Below are 20,478 nucleotides of genomic sequence, written 5' to 3'. Positions count from 1 at the left end.
CTTGTGAATGGGCTGCATATCAGTAGGTACATTGGGTGGGATGAACATGGTGGGCTGAAGGGCCTGTGCTGCACGATGCTATGGGCCTTATGACACTTCACAGTTACAGCTGACACAAGAATAAATTCTTCCAATGATAATCTAATGCTATGAATCACATAAAGGTGCTTTTGCAAGTTCCAGAACAAATTTAGAACTTAAAAGCAAGCAAGTGCAAGAGACTGGACAGACTGAGGCAGGACAGCAAGTGAGAAAGGCTATGCTGCATTTATTTGAATGGAAAAAGCCTGACAGGTGAGGAAAGTGAGCTGGGAGCATGAACAGGCACTTGGGATTGATACTATAGCATGAGTGAGGGATGGGCACATGTGGCAACTCAATGCTCTGCGGTATACCTGCTGCAGGTATGAGAGAGGTTGGGATAAGCGAGGAAGGGAGTTGAATTTTTGATTAGGGAGAATGTTACAGCAGTATTTTTTTTTAAATTAATCCTGGGGGACGTTCAGTGAGGCGACATGCATAGAAACCAAAAAAAATAAGAATAGAGTGATCACTTTGATGATGTCCCAGAATGGTCAGGGGGAATTAGAACAGCAAATACGTTGGGAGATCATAGATAGCTTCAGGAACAATAAAGCTGTAATAGTAGGTGATTTTAACTTCCACTAATATTGACTCAGACAGACATAGTAAAGGATTAGATAAAGGTTTCTTGATCAATTCGAAGACTACCCTTTAGACAGGGTAACAGTTGACTCTCTTGGGAAATAAGACTGGTCAAGTTGGGGTGTCACTTTGGGACCAGTTTGAAGAAAGATAGGGATGATCCAGAACTAAAAGACTTAAACTGGGACAAGGCTTAATCTGATATCATTAGGCACAAATTTACAAAGTTTGATTGGAAAATGTAGTTAGCAAGTAGATGGATCACTGAGTTCCCAGTCAGAAATTTCAATAAAATCCCTTTGAATTTCTCTATTTAGTATAATCGTTACTTATTACCCTGACTAACCTGGCTGTCCACAATGTGGTTGACCAGTTCCAGGTGCTCTTCTTGTCCCGGGAACTTCCTGTCCATTCTCGTACACACACCAGCAGTGGCCTGTGCTGCTGTGACATTGCATCAGCCTGAAGTTCCCTTCGTCATCACACTGAGGGATGTGGACTCCCAGAAGAGGCCCACGCAGTCTCATCTCTGTTTCTAACCGTTCTCGCTGCTGCTCACAGGCAGACTTGGGACGCTCATTGACTGCTGATCATTCAATTTGAAACAAGATATAGTGAAAGTACAAATTACACAGACTGGGTCTTGTAACATGTTATTTTGTACAGTGCTCATTGCTGACAGTCCAAAAATTATGAGAGAATTACATCCAAACTACATCCTTTAAATAAAATATATTTCAGCATCTCAAGCTGTTTAAAATTCTACTGCCATCAGGGAGAGCTATACCCAGTAAAATTTACCTATAACCTGCAGAATTCATTCCTGACTTACTGTACAAGATGTGTGGATCTTTTTCAATAAGGGTTTCCATTTGAGTTACTTCCCATGCTAAAACATCTCACAGAACCTTCCTTGCTGGGATATAATCAGAAGATGTTCTGCTTAGTAGAACAGGTGCATGTGGGGTACAGTTCATTGGTTGGGAATTGGGCTGAACTCAGACAAAGGAATCAAGAATGGTTATTTTTAATTAAAAGTATTAAAGAAAAATAACATGTAGCAAACAGCTAATCAGAAAGGAGAAAGGGGTCATTTTCAACATTGCCTCCAAGGAGGTAATCTGAAACAGCAAAGGATTGTCTGAAAAGATGGAAAGCACAAAAGACTAGAGAAGGGTACAAGGAGAATAATGTGGCATTCAGAATATATGTAAATTAGATCACTCTTTGGTTCGTTATATGCAAGCACTGCTCCAATGAATGATGAGACGAGGTTCATAAACTTAGGAGATAACAGACCCTGAAACTAACACTGTCCACAAATCAACTTGCTATGAAATACTTACAAGCCTTTCTTCAAGTTACAGGTCAGTCATATATACTTTAAAGTCTCTTCTCATTTTAGTTGCAATAGTGACCAATTGCTTCACTAAAATTCTGACTCACATGGGAGCTCACAGCGTGCTTGACGGGTTCCAGGTGCTACCCTCGTCCCGGGAACTTCCTGTCCATTCTCGTACACACACCAGCAGTATCCCGTGCTGCTGTGACATTGCATCGGCCTGAAGTTGCCTTCATCATCACACTGAGGGATGTGAACACCAAAAAGAGGCCCACGAATGCTCCCTGCCTGCAGTCTCTCTCTTTGCTGTTCACAAGCCGTTTTTGGACGTTCACTGGTTGCTAAGAAAATGGAAATAATTTTGAATCTAGCACAAAAATAAAGGATCATTCACATATTTCAATGATACATCAAATACTGTCATCACCCTTTCAGAAAGAATATTCACACAGGCCAATGTGCTTTGGATACAGAACAATTCATGGGATATTCGTACCTACCTCACTTCATGAGATTTTGCAGTTGCTGGAAATAAAGAATAACACACACTAAGATGCTGGAAGTACTCAGCAGGTCGGGCAGCATCTATAGAAAGGAATAAAGTGTAGACCTTTCAGGCCGAGACCCTGATAAAATCCTACTGGAACGGTCTTGGCCTAAAACATCAACTCGTTCTCTTTCCGTAGATGCTACCTGACCTGTTGAGTTCCTCCAGCATTTTATGTGCTACACTACAATATACTGTAGCTAAGTCAACAGTACAAACAGAAGCAAATTCCATCACTGACAGGGTTCTATAAAAAGTGCCTTGTAAAAGTATTCAGGCCACAACCCTTTGTTCACATAAAGGAGTATTACAACCAGGGATTCTGTTCTATTTAACTTAGAATTTTGATTTGTGAATCACATGCTCCTTTTTCACAGTACAGCCCTATAATCAAGGAAAATTGTAAAGCATTGAAACACTGATTTCCTCAGCTGCGTACGTCTAGGGAAGACAATATCCGGCCCTGCCAGAAGTGTGAGATTGAGAGATTGAGGCGTGAGCCCCCCCCCCAATCCCATCTGTGTGGATGCTGTGTAATTTGCTACCCTGTTACAAATTACTGCCACGAAATAACCAACGGTACACTGCACACGATTAAAGGAATTATATTTATGAACCTTAACTAAAGAGTTAGTAAAGAATAACAAAAAGAATTGGGCCCATTCTAATTAAACAGTCAAATGTGCACAAGTTGGAGCTCCTCTGGAACTTCTCTGTCACTCATGTGCTGGGCCCTCGGTCAACGTGACTGCACACACCACCTACCGAATGTCGTTCGCAATCCATCTCCAACAAACGGGTCTCCCACTGGATCGTATGTTGTGACTGGTTCTCCCCAGCGTCTTTTCTCTTCATCTCCTCTCGAGCAAAAGCCCAAGACCAACCTTAATGTCCCTCATCAAGAAAAGCCTCCTGCTAATTGATGGCACGCATTCTACAACATCCCTCATCTTCAACAATAACCCAAACTGGCTGAAAGCAGAACAGACTGTTCTTACAGAGCTGCTAAGTGAAATATCTACAGCATCACAGTAACAATGTGAACCAGGGCATTACACTCCCCCCCAACCACAAATAGAAATAATTTGTCATCCCGTCATTAACAACACCATTTTCAAAGGAATTTCATGATTTTCAAAGGAATTTGTAAATGGTAGCGACATATCTCACTGGGGCAGAGTCGCCACCCTCTGTTCCCCCGGTGCTACATAGGCCAGCCTATCTGCGGGTCTCCTGACTCTTTGAGACCTCCGTATCCCGTTCAGGGGCAGGGGCTGATTTAATCTTTCATGCTGCTGATCCTTCAGACTCGCCACAGAGCTCTCTTACTAGGTGTAGGCTCCAGGTCAGGCTCTGGGCCAACACACACTTCTTGTCCGAGAGGCATGGAGAATCTTGACATCCTCTGGTTTCACCCGGAAAACAGGTACATCCGGTGTGTGACTCTCCACTTCTTAGAGCCTAGTTGCCCAGCGATCAGCCAACTAGTGCTTCCCAGGTAGCCCCAAATTCTTTCTGAGGACTGTCTCCAGGTGTGAGGTGGGTGAACCTAACTTTTTGATCATACCTCCTCCTATTTCCTCGATCCTGCTTAGTAGCCAGTCAGTCAGTCAGTCAGTGGGTGCCGTCCCGAATCCGGGGTTGGCGGCTATGTACCTCCATCTTCTTCGATCTTGCGACAGCACCAAGTACAGCCTCTCCTCCAGTTTGTTCTCACTGGCCGCCTTGGCACCACCTGCCGCTGCCCCCGCCGAACTCGAGCCCGAGGCCGTGTCGGCCTCCAGCCGCAGCGGCTTCTTCGAGCTCGGCCCTTCCTTAGGTGGAGGCCTTGGGCAGGTCCAGGCACATGGTGCAGCGCCCAAGTTCATCATGTCTCTTCTAACTAAGTGCATAGCATACGATTCGTAGATACGTGGTGAGGCTTTAGTCTCTTCCACGGAAGACAGCCGTTGGCTCACAAGGAGCTCATCCACCCTTTGTCAGGTCTTGTTTTTTTTTAGTCCTGCTGAGTACAGCCTCTCTCCGACCATCCGGCGCCCGACCGAAGACCTCAGCTAATTCATAAGCCTTTTTCAGCTCCCTTCTCATATTAGACGCGAAGTTCAGATAAGTCTTCTCTTTATCAGCCTCACCCATGGGTATCTGGTAATACCCACTTCTCAAGTCCAGCACACTGAATCACGTTGCACCATTCAGGCAGGCCAGTGCGTCTTTGATTCTTCAGACTGTATACTGGTCAGGGAATGTACACCTGTTCAGAGTCCAATAGTCCATCCGTTCCTTGCCTTTCTTCTTCCTGGCCACTACTACTCAGTGATGATCCCAGCTTCCTTCAACTTCCACAGATGCTGCCAAACGTCTTCCACTTCTGTAGGTGCCAGTTGCCTCGACTTTTCTCTGAAGCTACTGTCCTCTGTCACCCAGATGGTGTGGCAAGTGCTCTTGGAACAACCCACGTCAAACTCTTCAGTAGAAAAGACATCTTCTAGCTTCAATATTTTCTCTATCAACCTCTTCTTCTAACCTCCATGTACTGGGGAGTCCCCAAAGTTAAAAGACTCGGCAGTCATCTTTCCTCTTTTTGGAGAGAATTTCTCCCTGACTTGTCTCACAGGGACACTAGACATTACCATCACCGGGAAGAGGTACGTCATTAGCATCCTCTGCCTGAGGGTGACCTTCTGCTCCGAAGTGTTCCTGACACTCACTGTCATCCTGTTCGCCTGTACAACCGAGGCCTTCTGCAGTTCGGGCCTCACCAGTACCCCAGCAGGTAAGCCTGACTCCTCTTCGTGGTCTTTCAGAGCATCCACCTCATGCATTCCAGGAAATTTGGGGTTTCCCCATCACTGTCACTACTTCCCCAGGCCGTAAGGTGAACCACACAGTCCTTCGTTTACGCTCATCATCCAGCCCAGTGTGGCCACGCACTTCCTCCAAAGCAGCTTGGAACACAGGGTGAATGGACAATGCCTTCAGAAAGCTCTCTCCAAATTTCTCTTTGCAGGCTCCCACTAGCCTCCTCACATTAGTATTCATCCCCAGGAGAATTGAAGCTTCCTCCCTCTCGATGGGGTCCGGACAAACCAGCTCTAATGTATCAGGGACCTCAGCTACTCCCACAGCGGCCTCTGAAAACTCCAGCTTCAATGACAAGTAACCATCGTACGGATAGTCATCCGTACTAAGACCCCAGATCTCTAGCGCACTGAGTGGCGTCAATGGTAAATGCATCAAATACCGGTTGTAAAACGAGTACAGTAGAGTAACCTGGGATCCTGTGTCAAGTATGGCTCCAGCATAATACCCTCAATCCATAGCGATACACTGGAGCTTGGCCCCACTGAGCCTTCAGGACTAGGGTGTTTTGCTTTTGGGTGTTCCTTGATATATTGCTGGATATGTGCTCCCCCTGAGAAGCCAGGCCGTTCCCTCACTGGGTCTCTCCGCTTAGATACCCGGGGGGGCTCACACTCTTGCCTGAAGTGACCCTCTTCACCGCAGTTATAACAGACAATATCGGCCGCTCCCCTTCTCGCGGGACCCAGGTCTCGCTAGCAGCCCTCTGCGTAGTCCGTCCTCTTAGGGGATCCGCCTCCCTATCAGCTCTATCGTACTGGGGGCCGCGTCCGCTGAATACAACTGGGACGTCTCAGTTCTAAACTCTGCCACAAGCTCCTTCACCACTCCCCGGGGCGGGTTATCAGTGGTCAGCTCAGCCAAAGGGACCACTTACCAAGGACCGTACCCTGTGGACGGAGGCTTCCTGCGCCTCCATCGCATCCTCCTCCTCTCTTACTTCAGCTCGACAAACGGGGGGGGGGGGGGGGGTACTCGTCTTACAAGACATTCTGCGACCACAAGCGATCAGATCCGGCAAATGGGTGCCTTTCGCCACTTGGTCCATTCTTAACTGATTCACCTCAGCCATTTGAATGCCCCCCTACGCCGCAAGCCATTTAGCTGCCTCACTAGCCGAAAAATGGAGACAGAAAGCTTCTCCTCCTTCTCCTGAAACTTGTTCTGAAACCCCGTGATAAACTCCAATGGACCTTCCATCGCGCAAAACATCTTTTCTAGCGCTTGCATGTAGCCCGCAGAGGCAGCAAAGGGGTTCTTCTGTGTCTTTATGGCTCTCACTCCATCAACAGCTGGCCCTTCAAACCAATCGCTGTCTGTTTTCATCATCAGGGCACTGCTACTCATCCAGCAACTGAGGGGTCTGCTCTGCCCAAGTCTCGTACTCCTCACCCCCCCCCCCCCTTATGGGTGGGCTTCATTCCTGAGAACAGGCTGAGCCTGCGATAGCTGGGAATTTGAACCTGGGCATTTTGCCATTTATTCGCCAGGGAGGTTAGGGCCGCTACCAACTCAAAATGCTCAGCCCTTGCTGGAGGACTCTTTAGACCCTCTACATCAGACTCCCTTGCTCCGCAGAAATGAGAGCAACTTGTCTTTAAAGTCTCTGCCCCCAGCTACGGAAAACCTTGTTTCCAATTCGACACGCTTGCCTTCACTCCCCTCCTCCCGGGAAGTGTGGACAGCTCACGGCCCCCTCTCTCCCGGAAAGTATGGACAGCTCACGGCCCCTGCTCTCCTGGGAAGTATGGACAGCCCACGGCCCCCTCTCTCCCGGAAAGTATGGACAGCTCATGGCCCTCGCTCTCCCGGGGCCCCAAATGTACCGGACGGTTCTACTGCCGTTACGTCAGTGCTAATCTGAAGTAAAACGAAGTCTGTGCCCGCCGTTTTATCAAACCTCAGCTCCACCCCTACAGCATACATAACCACGTATCGTAATCACTTTACTGAAGAATAATTTAACACAGACTTAAAAACACAACATGAAAAACTAAAAATTCAAAAACTAGAATGTCAGCACTTCAGAAGTGTTCTTCCCCCTTTTGCCCAGTACTTAGTTGAACCAACTCTCGCAGCTATTGTAGCCAGTAATCTTTTTGGATAAGTCTCTAGTCCCTTTTAACAACATGATAGAGTAAGATTTGACCATTCCTTCTTACAAAATTGCTCAAGCTGTGCCAGGTCAGTTGGGGTGGAACAGTGGTCAGTAACCTTAAGGTCTTGTCAGAGATATTCGATTGAGTTAAGGACTGGTGGCTGGGTCAGTCAAGTAGAAACATAGAAAACCTACAGCACAATACAGGTCCTTCAGCCCACAAAGCTGAGCCGAACATGTCCCTACCTTAGAACTACCTAGGCTTTACCCATAGCCCTCTATTCTTCTAAATTCCATGTAGCCATCCAGGAGTCTCTTAAAAAACCCTATCGTTTCCACCTCCACCACCGTTGCCGGCAGCCCATTCCACGCACTCACCACTCTCTGCGTAAAAAACTTACCCCTGACATCACCTCTGTACCTACTTCCAAGCACCTTAAAACTATGCTCTCTCGTGCTAGCCAATTCAACCCTGGGGAAAAGCCTCTGACTATCCACACGATCAATGCCTCTCATTTTCTAATACACCTCTATCAGGTCACATTGCATCCTCCATCGCTCCAAGGAGAAAAGCCCGAGTTCACGCAACCTATTCTCATAAGGCATGCTCCCCAATGCAGGCAACATCCTTGTAAACCTCCTCTGCACCCTTTTTATGGTTTCCACGTCCTTCCTATAGTGAGACGACCAGAATTGAGCACAGTACTACAAGTGGGGTCTGACCAGGGTCCAATATAGCTGCAACGTTACCTCTCGGCTCTTACACTCAATCCCAAGGTTGATGAAGGCCAATGCACCGTATGCCTTCTTAACCACAGAGTCAACCTGCGCAGCAGCTTTGAGTGTCCTGTGGACTCAGATCCCAAGATCCCTCTGATCCTCCACGCTGCCAAGAGTCTTACCATTAATACTATATTCTGCCATCATATTTGACCTACCAAAATGAACCACCTCACACTTATCTGGGTTGAACTCCATCTATCACTTCTCAGCCCAGTTTTGCATCTTATCAATGTCCTGTTGTAACTTCTGACAGCCCTCCACACTATCCACCACACACCCAACCTTTGTGTCATCAGCAAACTTACTAACCCAACCCTCCACTTCCTCATCGGAGTCATTTATAAAAATCATGAAGAGTAGGGGTCCCCGAACAGATCCCTGAGGCACACCACCGGTCACTGACCTCCATGCAGAATATGACTCTTTTGATTTCTGTGGGCAAACTAGTTCTGGATCCACAAAGCAATGTCCCCTTGGATCCCATGCCTCCTTACTTTCTCAATAAGCCTTGCATGGGGTACCTTATCAAATGCCTTGCTGAAATCCATATACACTACATCTACTGTTCTACCTTCATCAATGTGTTTAGTCACATCCTCAAAAAAATTCAACTAGGCTTGTAAGGCACGACCTGCCTTTGACAAAGCCATGCTGACTATTCCTAATCATATTATACCTCTCCAAATGTTCATAAATCCTGGCTCTCAGGATCTTCTCCATCAACTTACCAACCACTGAGATAAGACTCACTGGTCTATAATTTCCTGACTATAATTTCCTGTCTATAATTGCTGGACCCTTGACGATCTTGTTGTACATAATACATAATATTTACTATAAATTACTATAGTTGCACATTGTACATTTAGACAGAGATGTAACTTAAAGATTATTACTCCTCATGTTTACAAAGGATTTAAGTAATAAAGTCAATTCAATTCTTTGACCATGCTGGCTGGTTTAGCTGGATAGTGAGAAGCACAGGCAGAATCCATGGAAGGGAAGCCTTTAGCAATAATGTGCTGAATGTTGTTCACAATTCTCTGCAGTTCCTTGCAGTCATGGGCAGAGCAATTGTCATATTAAGTTTCAAAGCATCCAGATAGGATGTTTTTCTGTTGTACATTGATAAATATTGATGAGGGCCAAGGAGGACATTCCAAATTTCTTTAGCCTACTGAGGAAGTAGAGGCACTGGTGAGCTTTCTTAGCTGTGGTGTCAATACGTTTGGACCAGGACAGGCTATTAATGGTGTTCACTCCGAGGAACTTAAAACTCTTAGCCCATTTGACTTCAGCAGTGTTGATGTAAACAGGGTCATATGCACCATCTCTCTTCCTGGAGTCAATGATCAGCTCTTCTGTTTGTTGACATTGAGGGAAACTTTGAGGTCCTGATCTAATATTACTGTGCTCTCTATCTCCTTTCTGTACTCCAACACATAATTATTTGAGATTCAGCTCACTACGGTGGTATTATTTGCAAACGCAGATGGAGTTAGAACAGAATCTGGCTGTGTAGTTATGAGTGTGCAGGGACTGGTGCAAGAAGTAATGATGCAGACTGGTGGGGCACTGGTGTTAAGGATAATTGAGGAGGCAGTGTTGCATCCTATCCTTATTGATTGTAGCCTGCTGGACAGCAGGTCAAGGATCCGGTTGCAAAGGGTGGTGTTGAGTTCCGAGTCCAGGAGTTTGGAAATCTGTTTGCATGGATTTATAGTACTGAAGGCAGAGTTGTAGTCAATAAACAATCAAGTGACGCAATGGGTCAGGATGGTCAGGAAGGCTGCATTTAGTGCACTTGATGATGGGGGATATCAGAGCCACCGGGCCGTAGTCATCAAGGTACATTGCTTTGTTTTTCATAGGTGCTGATATGATAGCGGTCTTCGCAAACCAGCTGGGAATTGCAGACTGACGCAGGGAGAAGTTAAAAATGTCTGCAAATAACCATTAGCTGATCTGCACAGGATCTAAGGAAACAGCCAGGGACACCATATGAACCAGATTCTTTTGTACTGGAAGCCATTGGGTGGACAGTAACATTCTAATCCCTTTCTGTTCAAAACATGCATGGAATATCTTAAGCTCATCAGGAAGGAATGTGCTAGTGTGGGTGATGCTGCTTGACTTTGTTTTGTAGCCCCTTATAATATGTAAGCTCATGGCTGGCCTGGGACTCGATTTTGGGCTAGAGCTGTCTTTTGGCATCATTGATAGTTTTAAAGGTCTTATCTCAATTTCTTGTCATGCCATGGTCACCTGACTTGAATATTGCAGTCCTGAACTTCAGTAGGGAGTGGGTCTCCCAGTTTATCCATGGTTGTCAGTTTGGGAACACTCAGAATCTCTTCTTTGGTACACAATCCTCAACATATCTGTTTATAAAGTCTGTGACGGTAGTGACATATTCATCTCAGCTGGCTGTTGAGTCTTTGAACATGGACTAGTCTACTGACCCACAGAAGTCATATAGGAACCCATCAATTTACTCAGATCAGTGCTGTACAACTTTCTGTACTGGTTCCTCACGTTTCAGCTTCTGTTTATACACAAGAAGGAGTACGGCCTGGTGGTCTGATTTGCCAAAGAGTGGGTGGGGAGGAGGTATGGGGAGGGTAGGTGTGAGTGGGTCAGCAGCTGTCGTTGTTGGATTTGTCACAATGTTATGACAATAGACAATAGATGCAGGAGTAGGTCATTTGGCACTTTGAGCCAGCACCGCCATTCACTGTGATCATGGCTGATTATCCATAATTAGTATCCAGTTCCTGCCTTATCCCCATAACCTTTGATTCTGCTATCTTTAAGAGTTCTATCAATCTCTTTCTTGATAGCATCCAGAGAATTGACCTCCACAGCCTTCTGGGGCAGAGCATTCCATATATCCACCACTCTCCGGGTGAAAAGGTTTTTCCTCTACTCCGTTCTAAATGGCCTACCCCTTATTCTTGAACTGTGGCCTCTGGTTCTGGACTCGCCCATCAGTGGGAACATGCTTCCTGCTTGCAGCGTGTCCAATCCCTTAATAATCTTATATGTTTCAATAAGATCCCCTCTCAGCCTTCTAAATTCCAGAGCATACAAGCCCAGTCGCTCCAGTCTTTCGACATATGACAGTCCCACCATCCTGGGAATTAACCTTGTGAACCTACACTGCACTCCCTCAATAGCAAGAATGTCTTTCCACAAATTTGAAGACCAAAACTGCACACAGTACTCCAGGTGTGGTCTCACCAGGGCCCTGTACAGCTGCAGAAGGACCTCTTTGCTCTTATACTCAATTTACCTTGTTATGAAGGCCAGCATACCATTAGCTTTCTTCAGTGCCTGCTGTACTTACATGCTTGCTTTCAGTGACTGATGTACAAGAACACCTAGATCTCGTTGTGCTTTCCCTTTTCCTAACTTGACTCCATTTAGATAATAATCTGCCTTCCCATTCTTACCACCAAAGTGGATAACCTCACATTTATCCACATTAAACTGCATCTGCCATGCACCTGCCCACTCACCCAGCCTGTCCAAGTCACCCTGCATTCTCATAACATCCATATATATAGTCATAGTCATACTTTATTGATCCTGAGGGAAACTGGTTTTTGTTAGTTTCGTTACAGTTGCACCATAAATACAAAGAGATACAAGTAGGTTTTCAGGAGGCGGGAAGGCAGGGTAGGGATGTGTAGAACAACAGATGTGTTTGTGAAGGCTGAGGTTAATGCATATAATTAACAGCACTGAGATGCAAGTCTTGTGGGATGAGTTGTTAATGATGAGGTGGTGAGTCTTGCTTGGCGGCCTGGATTTACCGGTCTTGACATATGCTATATGGTCAACAGCCTTGAAAGGGAATACTCAGAGATCCTCTTCCTCATTATCAGTGATTTCAACCAGGCCAATTTCTACAGTGCATTAGCAAAATATTACCAACATGTCTCCGGTCTCACCAGGGACCAAAACACCCTTAAACATCCTACAGTCTGTCCTCTGAGCGCTTCCATGACATTTTCTCTGACTAGTAACACCACGCCTCCCCTTTTAATCCATCCCTGCAATATCATGTCTAAAACAATGGAACCCTGGAATTCTGGGCTGCTTGTCTTTGCTCCTCCTGTAACTCAAGTCTCACTAATGGCTACAATATCATAATTACATGGGTCGATCCAAGCCTTGTGCTCATCTGCCTTTTCTACAAAGCTTCTTGCTTTGAAATATGCACAGCTCAGGACATTAGCTGCAAATTACTCAACCTTTGGCTTTCTGACTTTGTCTGAGGTCCTTACAACATCTGTCTGCACAACTTCTCCACTAACTGGGCTGGCACTCTGGTTCCCAGCCCTGTAACTCTAAACTCCCCGCCCCACCTTCCCCACTGTACCCCCTCCCCGTGCAACACTAGCAGATCTTCACACTAGGATGTTAGTCCCACTCCACCTTAAGTGCAAACTGTCTCTACTTTACAGATCCCACCTTTTCTGGAAGAGGACCATTGATCCAAATATCTGAAGCCCTCCCTCCCACCTACACTAACTCCTTAGCCATGAGTTAAACTGTATGATCTTCCTATTTCTGGCCTCACTAGCATGTGGCATGGGTAGCAATCCTGAGATCACATCCATGGTGGCCCTGTCCTTTAACTTAGCACCTAACTCCCTGAACTCCCTTTGCAGAACCTTGTCCCTCTTCCTACCCATGTCATTGGTACTTATGAGGACCATGACCTCTGGCAGCTCACTCTCCCACTTAAGAATGCTGAGATCTTGATCCAAGATGTTCGGGACCTTGGCACTCAGGAGGCAATATACCATCCAGGAATCTCGTTCTCATCCACAGAACTTCCTTTCTGTTCCAGATTCAGTGCCGGAGATCTGACCACTGTGACTTTCCTCTGCTCCGACAGTATACAAAGTAGTATACCTGGTGTTGAGGGGGATGGTCACAGGGGTACTCTGCACTGGCTGTTTAATCCCTTTCCCCTTCCTGACTGTCTTCCAGGATCCTGTGTCCTGCACCTCCCTATATGTCCTATCTATCACCCATTCAGCCTCCTAAATGATCCGGAGTTCATCCAGTTCCAGCTCCAGCTCCTTAACTCGGAATGCTAGAGGCTGCAGCTGGATGCACCTTGCAGTTGTAGTCATCAGGGACACTGGATGTCTCCCTGCCTTCCCGCAATCCTGCAAGAGGAGCATTCAACTAACCTACCTAGCATCACTACTGCTCTAAAGGGGCAATTATAAAGAAAGAAACAAGAAATAAACTGAAAACAAAATTCTACAAACAGCTTTTCACGTTCTCTTACTTCAGCCTCTTCTCAATGAAGCCTTGAAGAGCTAAAGCCTCAAAATCCCCACTCTAACACTGTCCACTCCAACAAAGGCCACTCCTCTTGCCCCTGCCTTATTTTTATTTGCCCTTGCTAGTGAACCCTGATCTGACTGGTTGCTGTTCAAACGCCGAAACTTCCCCGAAGCATTGTTTTTTACAGCACACTCACTGACCTATGCGAGTCGTAAACGTGGGCTTATATAAGATACAAGATATCAGTGGACAGTCCGTCTCCAGAGATGGAGACCGAGAGATCGAGAAAGGGGTTTGGGCTTATAGAAGATGTTAGAGAGGTGGAGACCAAGAGATTGAGAAAGGAGAAAGGGGATCGACCTATGCGAGTCACCTTTTCTCTTGTTCCCGATCTCTGACCGGCTGCTGTTCAAGCACCAAAACGCGATGCTTTTTAAAGCACACTCAGTGACTTGTGTCAGTAACCTCTCCACTACCTCCACAAAGGGTCTCCACAGTCCCTTTGCACACAGAATATTCCTTCTGCAAGGTGAATCTTCAGCCATTTGTTCAGGTCCCTTTCACCCCAGTAAGAACTTTTCTACCCTCCTCCTCGTCACTGCCCCATCCACTCATACAATCCTATACTGGAAAGTGTTCCTTGTATTGTGGTACATCAGTTTTTGAGCTGTATGCAAACACCTTATCTGAGAACTACAAGAACTGACAGTACAGCGCTAAGGAAAGCAATTTTAAAATCAACACGGTCACAGAGGCATTACACAGGGAAACCCATCAATGCTGTCTAATGAAGCTTGCATTTGAAACCCTTGCCCTTTATGTAACATTCAAAAAATTAAACTGGATCTATGTCAAAGTCTAATAATTAAAATATGGATCAATTCCTAAGCCAACAAATTTCAATCATGATAAATGCCTATGTCTGATACTCAAAAGCTTTTTATGGAAAGCAAGTTGTTGTATTCCCAATAACCTTGGTCCAGAAACATGCCTCCAAAAGAGAACAGTTTATAATATTGGCCTATAAATCACATATCACTTTGAGCATCTCAGTGAAAACATTCCATATCTTTTAAACTCAAAGGAATGCACGCCAGGATTTTTCAACCCGCCCTTCTAATTTAACTCTTTAGCTGTTGTATCATTGTGAAGAATCTTCCATGTAACCCCATCAGGCAGATAAAATCTCAAAGGTTTGGAGAGCTGATGCCTATTGAAGCAGAGTTTATGCAAGTGTGCATTCCAAGTTAAGAAACTATTGGACTGGCATAATAGAGCCCTGATGACATACGAGGGGTGATGGATAATTTCGTGGCCTAAGGTAGAAGGAGTCAATTTTAGAAAACCTAGCACATTTATTTTTCAACATAGTCCCCTCCTACATTTACACACTTAGTCCAGCGGTCGTGGAGCACATGGATCTTGGACCTCCAGAAAGTGTCCACAGCAGGGGTGATTGATAAGTTCGTGGCCTAAGGTAGAAGGAGATGAGTTCTACAGCTCTCGTTACATGCACATGCAGTTCAACTCTTTGAGTGATTATGCAGAAAGTTTGAAGTTAATAACTCATCAGAGGTGATCGATAAGTTTGTGACCTAAGGTAGAAGGAGATGAGTTATTAACCAAATTTTCTGCATAATCACTCAAAGAGTTGAACTGCATGTGCATGTAACGAGAGCTGTACAAGTCATCTCCTTCTACCCTAGGCTATGAACTTATCAATCACTCATGCTGTGGACAGTTTCTAGAGGTCCAAGATCTGTGTGCTCCACAACTACTAGGCTAAGTGTATAAATGTAGGAGGGGACTATGTTGAAAAATAAATGTGCTAGGTTTTCTAAAATTGACTCCTTCTACCTTAGGCCACAAACTTATCAATCACCCCTCGTACATTGTTGTGGCTTGATTTTCTCAAGAACTGCAACCATAAGACTATAAGGCATGAGGGAAGAATTAGGCCATTTGGCCCATTGAGTCTACTCCACCATTGAATCGTAGCTGATCCTTTTCTTTGCCCTCCTTAGCCCCATTTCCCAGCCTTCTCCCCGTAACCTCTGATGCCGTGGCCAATCAAGAACCTATTAATCTCCACCTTAAATACACCCAACAATCTGGCCTCCACAGCTGCCTGTGGCAACAAATTCCACAAATTCACCACCCTCTGGCTAAAGAAATTTCTCTGTTTTCAATGGACGCCTCTCTATCTTGAAACTGTGCCCTCTTGTCCTAGACTTCATCATGGAAAACATCCTCTCCACATCTACTCTGTCTAGGTCATTCAACATTCGAAAGGTTTCAATGAGACCCCCCAATCCTTCTAAATTCCAGCAAGTACAGACCCAGAGCTATCAAATGCTCCTCATATGATAACGCTTTCATTTCTGGAATGATCCTTGTGAACCTCCTCTGAATCCTCTCCAATGCCAGCACATCTTTTCTAAGATGAGGGGCCCAAAACTGTTCACAACACTCAAGGTGAGGCCTCACCTGTGCCTTATAAAGCCTCAGCATCACATCCCTGCTCTTATATTCAAGACCTCTTGAAATGAATGCTAACATTGCATTTGCCTTCCTCACCACCAACTCAACCTGCAAGTTAACCTTTAGGGTGTTCCCCACAAAGACTCCCAAGTCCCTCTGCATCTCAAATTTCTGAATTTTCTCTCCATTTAGAAACCAGTCTTCGCATTTATTCCTTCTACCAAAGTGCATGTCCGTGCAGTTTTCATCATTGTATTTCATTTGCCACTTTCTTGCCCATTCTCCTAATCGGTCTAAGTCCTTCTGTAACTTATCTGTTTCCTCAACACTGCCTGCCCCTCTACCAACCTTCACAACATCTGCAAACTTGTCAACAAAGCTATCTACTCCGTCATCTAAATCATTGATATACAGCATAAAAAAGAAGTGGTCCCAAGACTGATCCCTGCAGAACACCACTGGTCACTGGCAGCCAATCAGAAAAGGATCATTTTATTCCCACTCACTGCCTCCTACCAATCAGCCAATGCTCTAACCATGCCAGTAACTTTCCCGTAATACCATGGGCCCTTAACTTGGTAAGTAAACTCATGTATGGCACATTGTCAAAAGCCTTCTGGAAATCCAAATATACAACATCCACTACATCCCCTTTATCTATCCTACTTGTAATCTCCTCAAAGAATTCCAACAGATTCGTCAGACAAGATTTTCCCTTAAGGAAATCATGCTGACTTTGTTGTATCTTGCCCTGTGTCACCAAGCACCCGACAGCCCCACCCTTAACAATTGACTCCAGCATCAGCCACTGAGGTGAAGCTAATTGGTCTGCAATTTCCTTTTGGCTGCTTCCTTTCTTTCTTAAAGAGTGGAGTGACATTTGCAATTTTCCAGTCCTCCAGAACCATGCCACAGTCCAATGATTCTTGAAAGATCATTACTAATGCCTCCACAATTTCTGCTGCTAGCTCTTTCAGAACCCAAGAGTGCAGTTCATCTGGTCCAGGTGACTTATGTACCTTTAGGTCTTTCAGCTTTTTGAACAAATGTTCCCTTGTAATAGTAACTGCACTCAATTCTCTTCCCTCATCCTTCAACACCTAACACACTGCTAGTGTCTTCCACAGTGAAGACTGATGCAAAACACTCATTTAGTTCATCTGCCATTTCCTTCTCCCCCATTATTATTTCTCTGGTGTCATTTTCTAGCCGTCCTATATCTCATCTCTCTTTTATATAGTTGAAAAAACTTTTTCTATCCACTTTGATATTATTTGTTAGCTTGCTTTCACATATCATCTTTTTTTCTCTGACCTTTTAGTTACTTTCTGTCTTGTCACTAATTTTTGCTTTATTGTATGCCCTCTCTTTTGCTTTTACATTAGCTTTGTCTTCCCTTGTCAGCCACGGGAATGTATCCAAGAGCTGTGGAGTCAAATTGTAACAAAGTGCCTTCGAAAGAGCACAAGATCAGACAATAAATCTTGCTGCATTGTGATCAGAGGACTGGTGGTTCAGCCTAATTGCAGGCTACTATACAAACACAGTTAGAGCTAAAGACACTTATGACCACATTCAATTAGGACTGTTGATCAGATGATCCATCTCAACTTCATCCCAGGATCCCCACTATCACAAAAACCAGTCTTCAGCCAATTTCTTTCATTGTCACCAAAGAACAGATGAGTTCTGGATGTAGCAAAAGCCATATAACCAGGCAACATCCATTTAATAGCTCTAGGCCTAGTCTTCTATGCTTTGGCAATTAAACTGCTTGTCTAGATACTTAGATATTGTGAGATTGCCTGTGTCCTTTGTTTTCTCAGACAGTACATTCCAGACTTCAATCACCTTCTAGGTGAGAAGTATTCTCAATATTCCCTTGGAACTTCTTAGTCTCTACCTTAACTCTATGCAGTCTAGTTATCGGCACCTCTGCTACTGGGGGAACAGTTTACTCATCCTGCACTATGTTCCAGTTGTACACCAGCTTCTGCAAAAGAAACAAACCAAATCTATCTAGTTTCTCCTGAGCACAGACACTCCATCCTAAGCAACATCCCAGTGAATCTCTGCTACATCCTCTCCAGTGCAATCGCAGCTGTTCTATTCCCACTGGTGCTTGTAACGAGTTTGTCTGTTTTCCCCATGACTGCATGGGCTTCCTTCCACAGTCCAAAGATGTATCGGTTGGTAGCTTAATTGGTCTTTGTAAATTGTCCTGTGATTAGCTGAGGATTAATTCGGGGGATTGTTGGGTAGTATAGCTTGAAGGGCCGGAAAGGCCTATTCCACACTATACCTCAGTAAATAAAGAAACTCTGGCAATCAAAACTACACATAATCTTCCAGTTGTGTACTCACCTCCGTTTTGTAAAACTGCAACATAAATATAATAACATAATTTGCACTTACTGTACATTCATCCCTAGCTAATTAAAGTTAGCATCCCATATGCTTTCTTCTACACCATACCTACCTGTGCTGTCACTCACCAGGAATTTTGGACTCCCCTTGTTCCTCAATACTCCACAGGGGCCTACTATTCATTGTGTAGCTCCATCCTTATTTAATCTCCCAAAATACATCACTTTACACTCAGAATTCCATTTGCCATTCCTCAACCCAACCTGACAACTAATCAGTCTTTCTGTAGCCCAAGACTATCCTCAACCACATAAATGGTAAGGCTCTTGGCCACGTGAAGCATCTGAGAGACCTTGGGGTCTGTGTCTATAGGACACTCAAAGCTGTTGTGCAGGTTGACAATGTTGTTAAGATTGTTAATATGTATAGTGTATTGGCATTCATCAACTATGGGATTGGGTTCAAGAGCCACGAGGTAATGTTACAGCTATACAAGCCCTTAGTTTGACTCCACTTGGAGAACCACGTTCAGTTCTGGTCACCTCATTACAGGAAGGATGTGGATACTACAGAGAGAGTGTAGAGGAGATTTACAAGGATGTTGCCTGGATTGGGGAGCATGCCTTATGAGAATATGTTGAGTGAACTTGGCCTTTTCTCCTTGGAGCAACAAAGGATGAGAGATGACCTGTATAAATGAGAGGCATTGAGAGGTGTGGATAGACAGAGGCTTCTTCCCAGGGCTGAACTGGCTAACACGAGAGGGCATAGTTTTAAGGTGCTTGGAAGTGGGGTACAAGGGGGTTGTCAGCAGTACGTTTTTCACATAGAAAGTGGTGAGTGCGTGGAATGCACTGCCAGCAACAGTGGTAGTGGTGGATACGATAAGAGTCTCTTAAAAGACCCTAGGTAGGTACATGGAGCTTAGAAAAATAGAGGGCTATGAGGTAGGTTTCTCTACAGTTTCTAGAGTAGGTTACATGGTTGTCACAACATTTTGGGCTGAAGGGCCTGTAATGTACTGTAGATTTCTTTTTTATATGTTCTAATTTTTTGGACCAGCCTTTCTTGTGGGGCTTTGCCAAATGTCTTTAAGTCAATGCATGTTACTTCAGGCTTACCACCTACATCCACATACAACTACTTCTGTGAGCATACATCATCTGTCCTAAAGCCTAGTGTATGCTTTATCAAAATTTAAAAATCTATGACATATTAACAATAATAATTCATCAACACAAGATTTCTGTCAAAAACAGTCCAAACCGCTTAAATATCTCACTGATATCTGTAAACCATATGGAAAATGCAATAACTACAAATCTCTTTGGATGTCAGCCGATTGTTAAGTTTAGTTTTCAATTTCACTGGAGCAAAAATATTTGTGGTAATCCTGTGACCTGTCAACTCCAGCAGAATACATGGGCTGACGCATCAGAACTACAATCCTGCAGTCTCATCTCTAAAACATGTTTTTCTTGGGTTGTCAACATGTAAGATACTGGAATTAATCCTTTTATGGTTGCCAGTTAACTGCAAGTACATTTTATTGCACTGCAGCTCAAACTTTTGACTTATTAAGATCCCTGGAGAGCAGGGGTGCCCAACCTGGGGTCCACAGGCATCAGTTAATGGTAGGGAACCCCTGCAAGATTCTCTGGCCAATTCTTCTCAATTATTCCAAGTCATAGCATTATTCAGTATGCAGAGTGCAACGTACACCCAGTGGCCACTTTGTTAGGTACCTCTTAACAAAGATTAGTGTTTGAGAATGATTTTTTTTGTGGTCTGCCGCTGTTGTAGCCCATCCACTTCAAGGTCCGAAGTACTGTACATTCAGAGATACTCCTCTGTATACCACTTCTCTGATGTGGAGAATATTCTAAATGTTTGCATCACCATCTGATATGGAGGGGCCACTGCACAGGATCCAAAAAAGCTGGACAAATATGTAGATTCTGCCAGCTCGATCATTTCAGATTAGATTAGATTCAACGTTATTGTCACTGTGCCAAGTACAGATACAAA

The 20,478-nt window shown here is 44.7% G+C and overlaps 1 protein-coding gene across 13 annotated transcripts in view; it reads right to left on the bottom strand.

Moving 5' to 3' along the window:
- The window catches only part of nid2a (nidogen 2a (osteonidogen)), a 133,520-nt gene that overhangs the window by 76,865 nt on the left and 36,177 nt on the right, over positions 1-20,478 (bottom strand). For 9 of the 13 annotated variants that reach the window (XR_011887295.1, XM_072269084.1, XM_072268987.1 and 6 more), the window contains 2 exons: positions 2,113-2,349; positions 1,013-1,252 (listed from right to left, as the gene is read on the bottom strand). The exons of 1 other annotated variant lie outside the window; for it this stretch is intronic. Coding sequence is in view for 11 of the 12 variants with exons in the window: in XM_072269084.1 (XP_072125185.1) it covers positions 1,013-1,252; positions 2,113-2,349 (477 nt within the window). In the remaining variant the exon portion in view is untranslated. The remainder of the gene's footprint in view (positions 1-1,012; positions 1,253-2,112; positions 2,350-20,478) is intronic. 3 more of the 13 variants (XM_072268998.1, XM_072269043.1, XM_072269051.1) reach the window with 3 other exon arrangements.

This window comes from Mobula birostris, chromosome 1, assembly GCF_030028105.1.
Source record: "Mobula birostris isolate sMobBir1 chromosome 1, sMobBir1.hap1, whole genome shotgun sequence".
NCBI lineage: Eukaryota > Metazoa > Chordata > Chondrichthyes > Myliobatiformes > Myliobatidae > Mobula > Mobula birostris.
The sequence above is the reverse complement of the archived record's forward strand: the minus strand, read 5'-3'. Positions and strand labels throughout refer to the sequence as shown.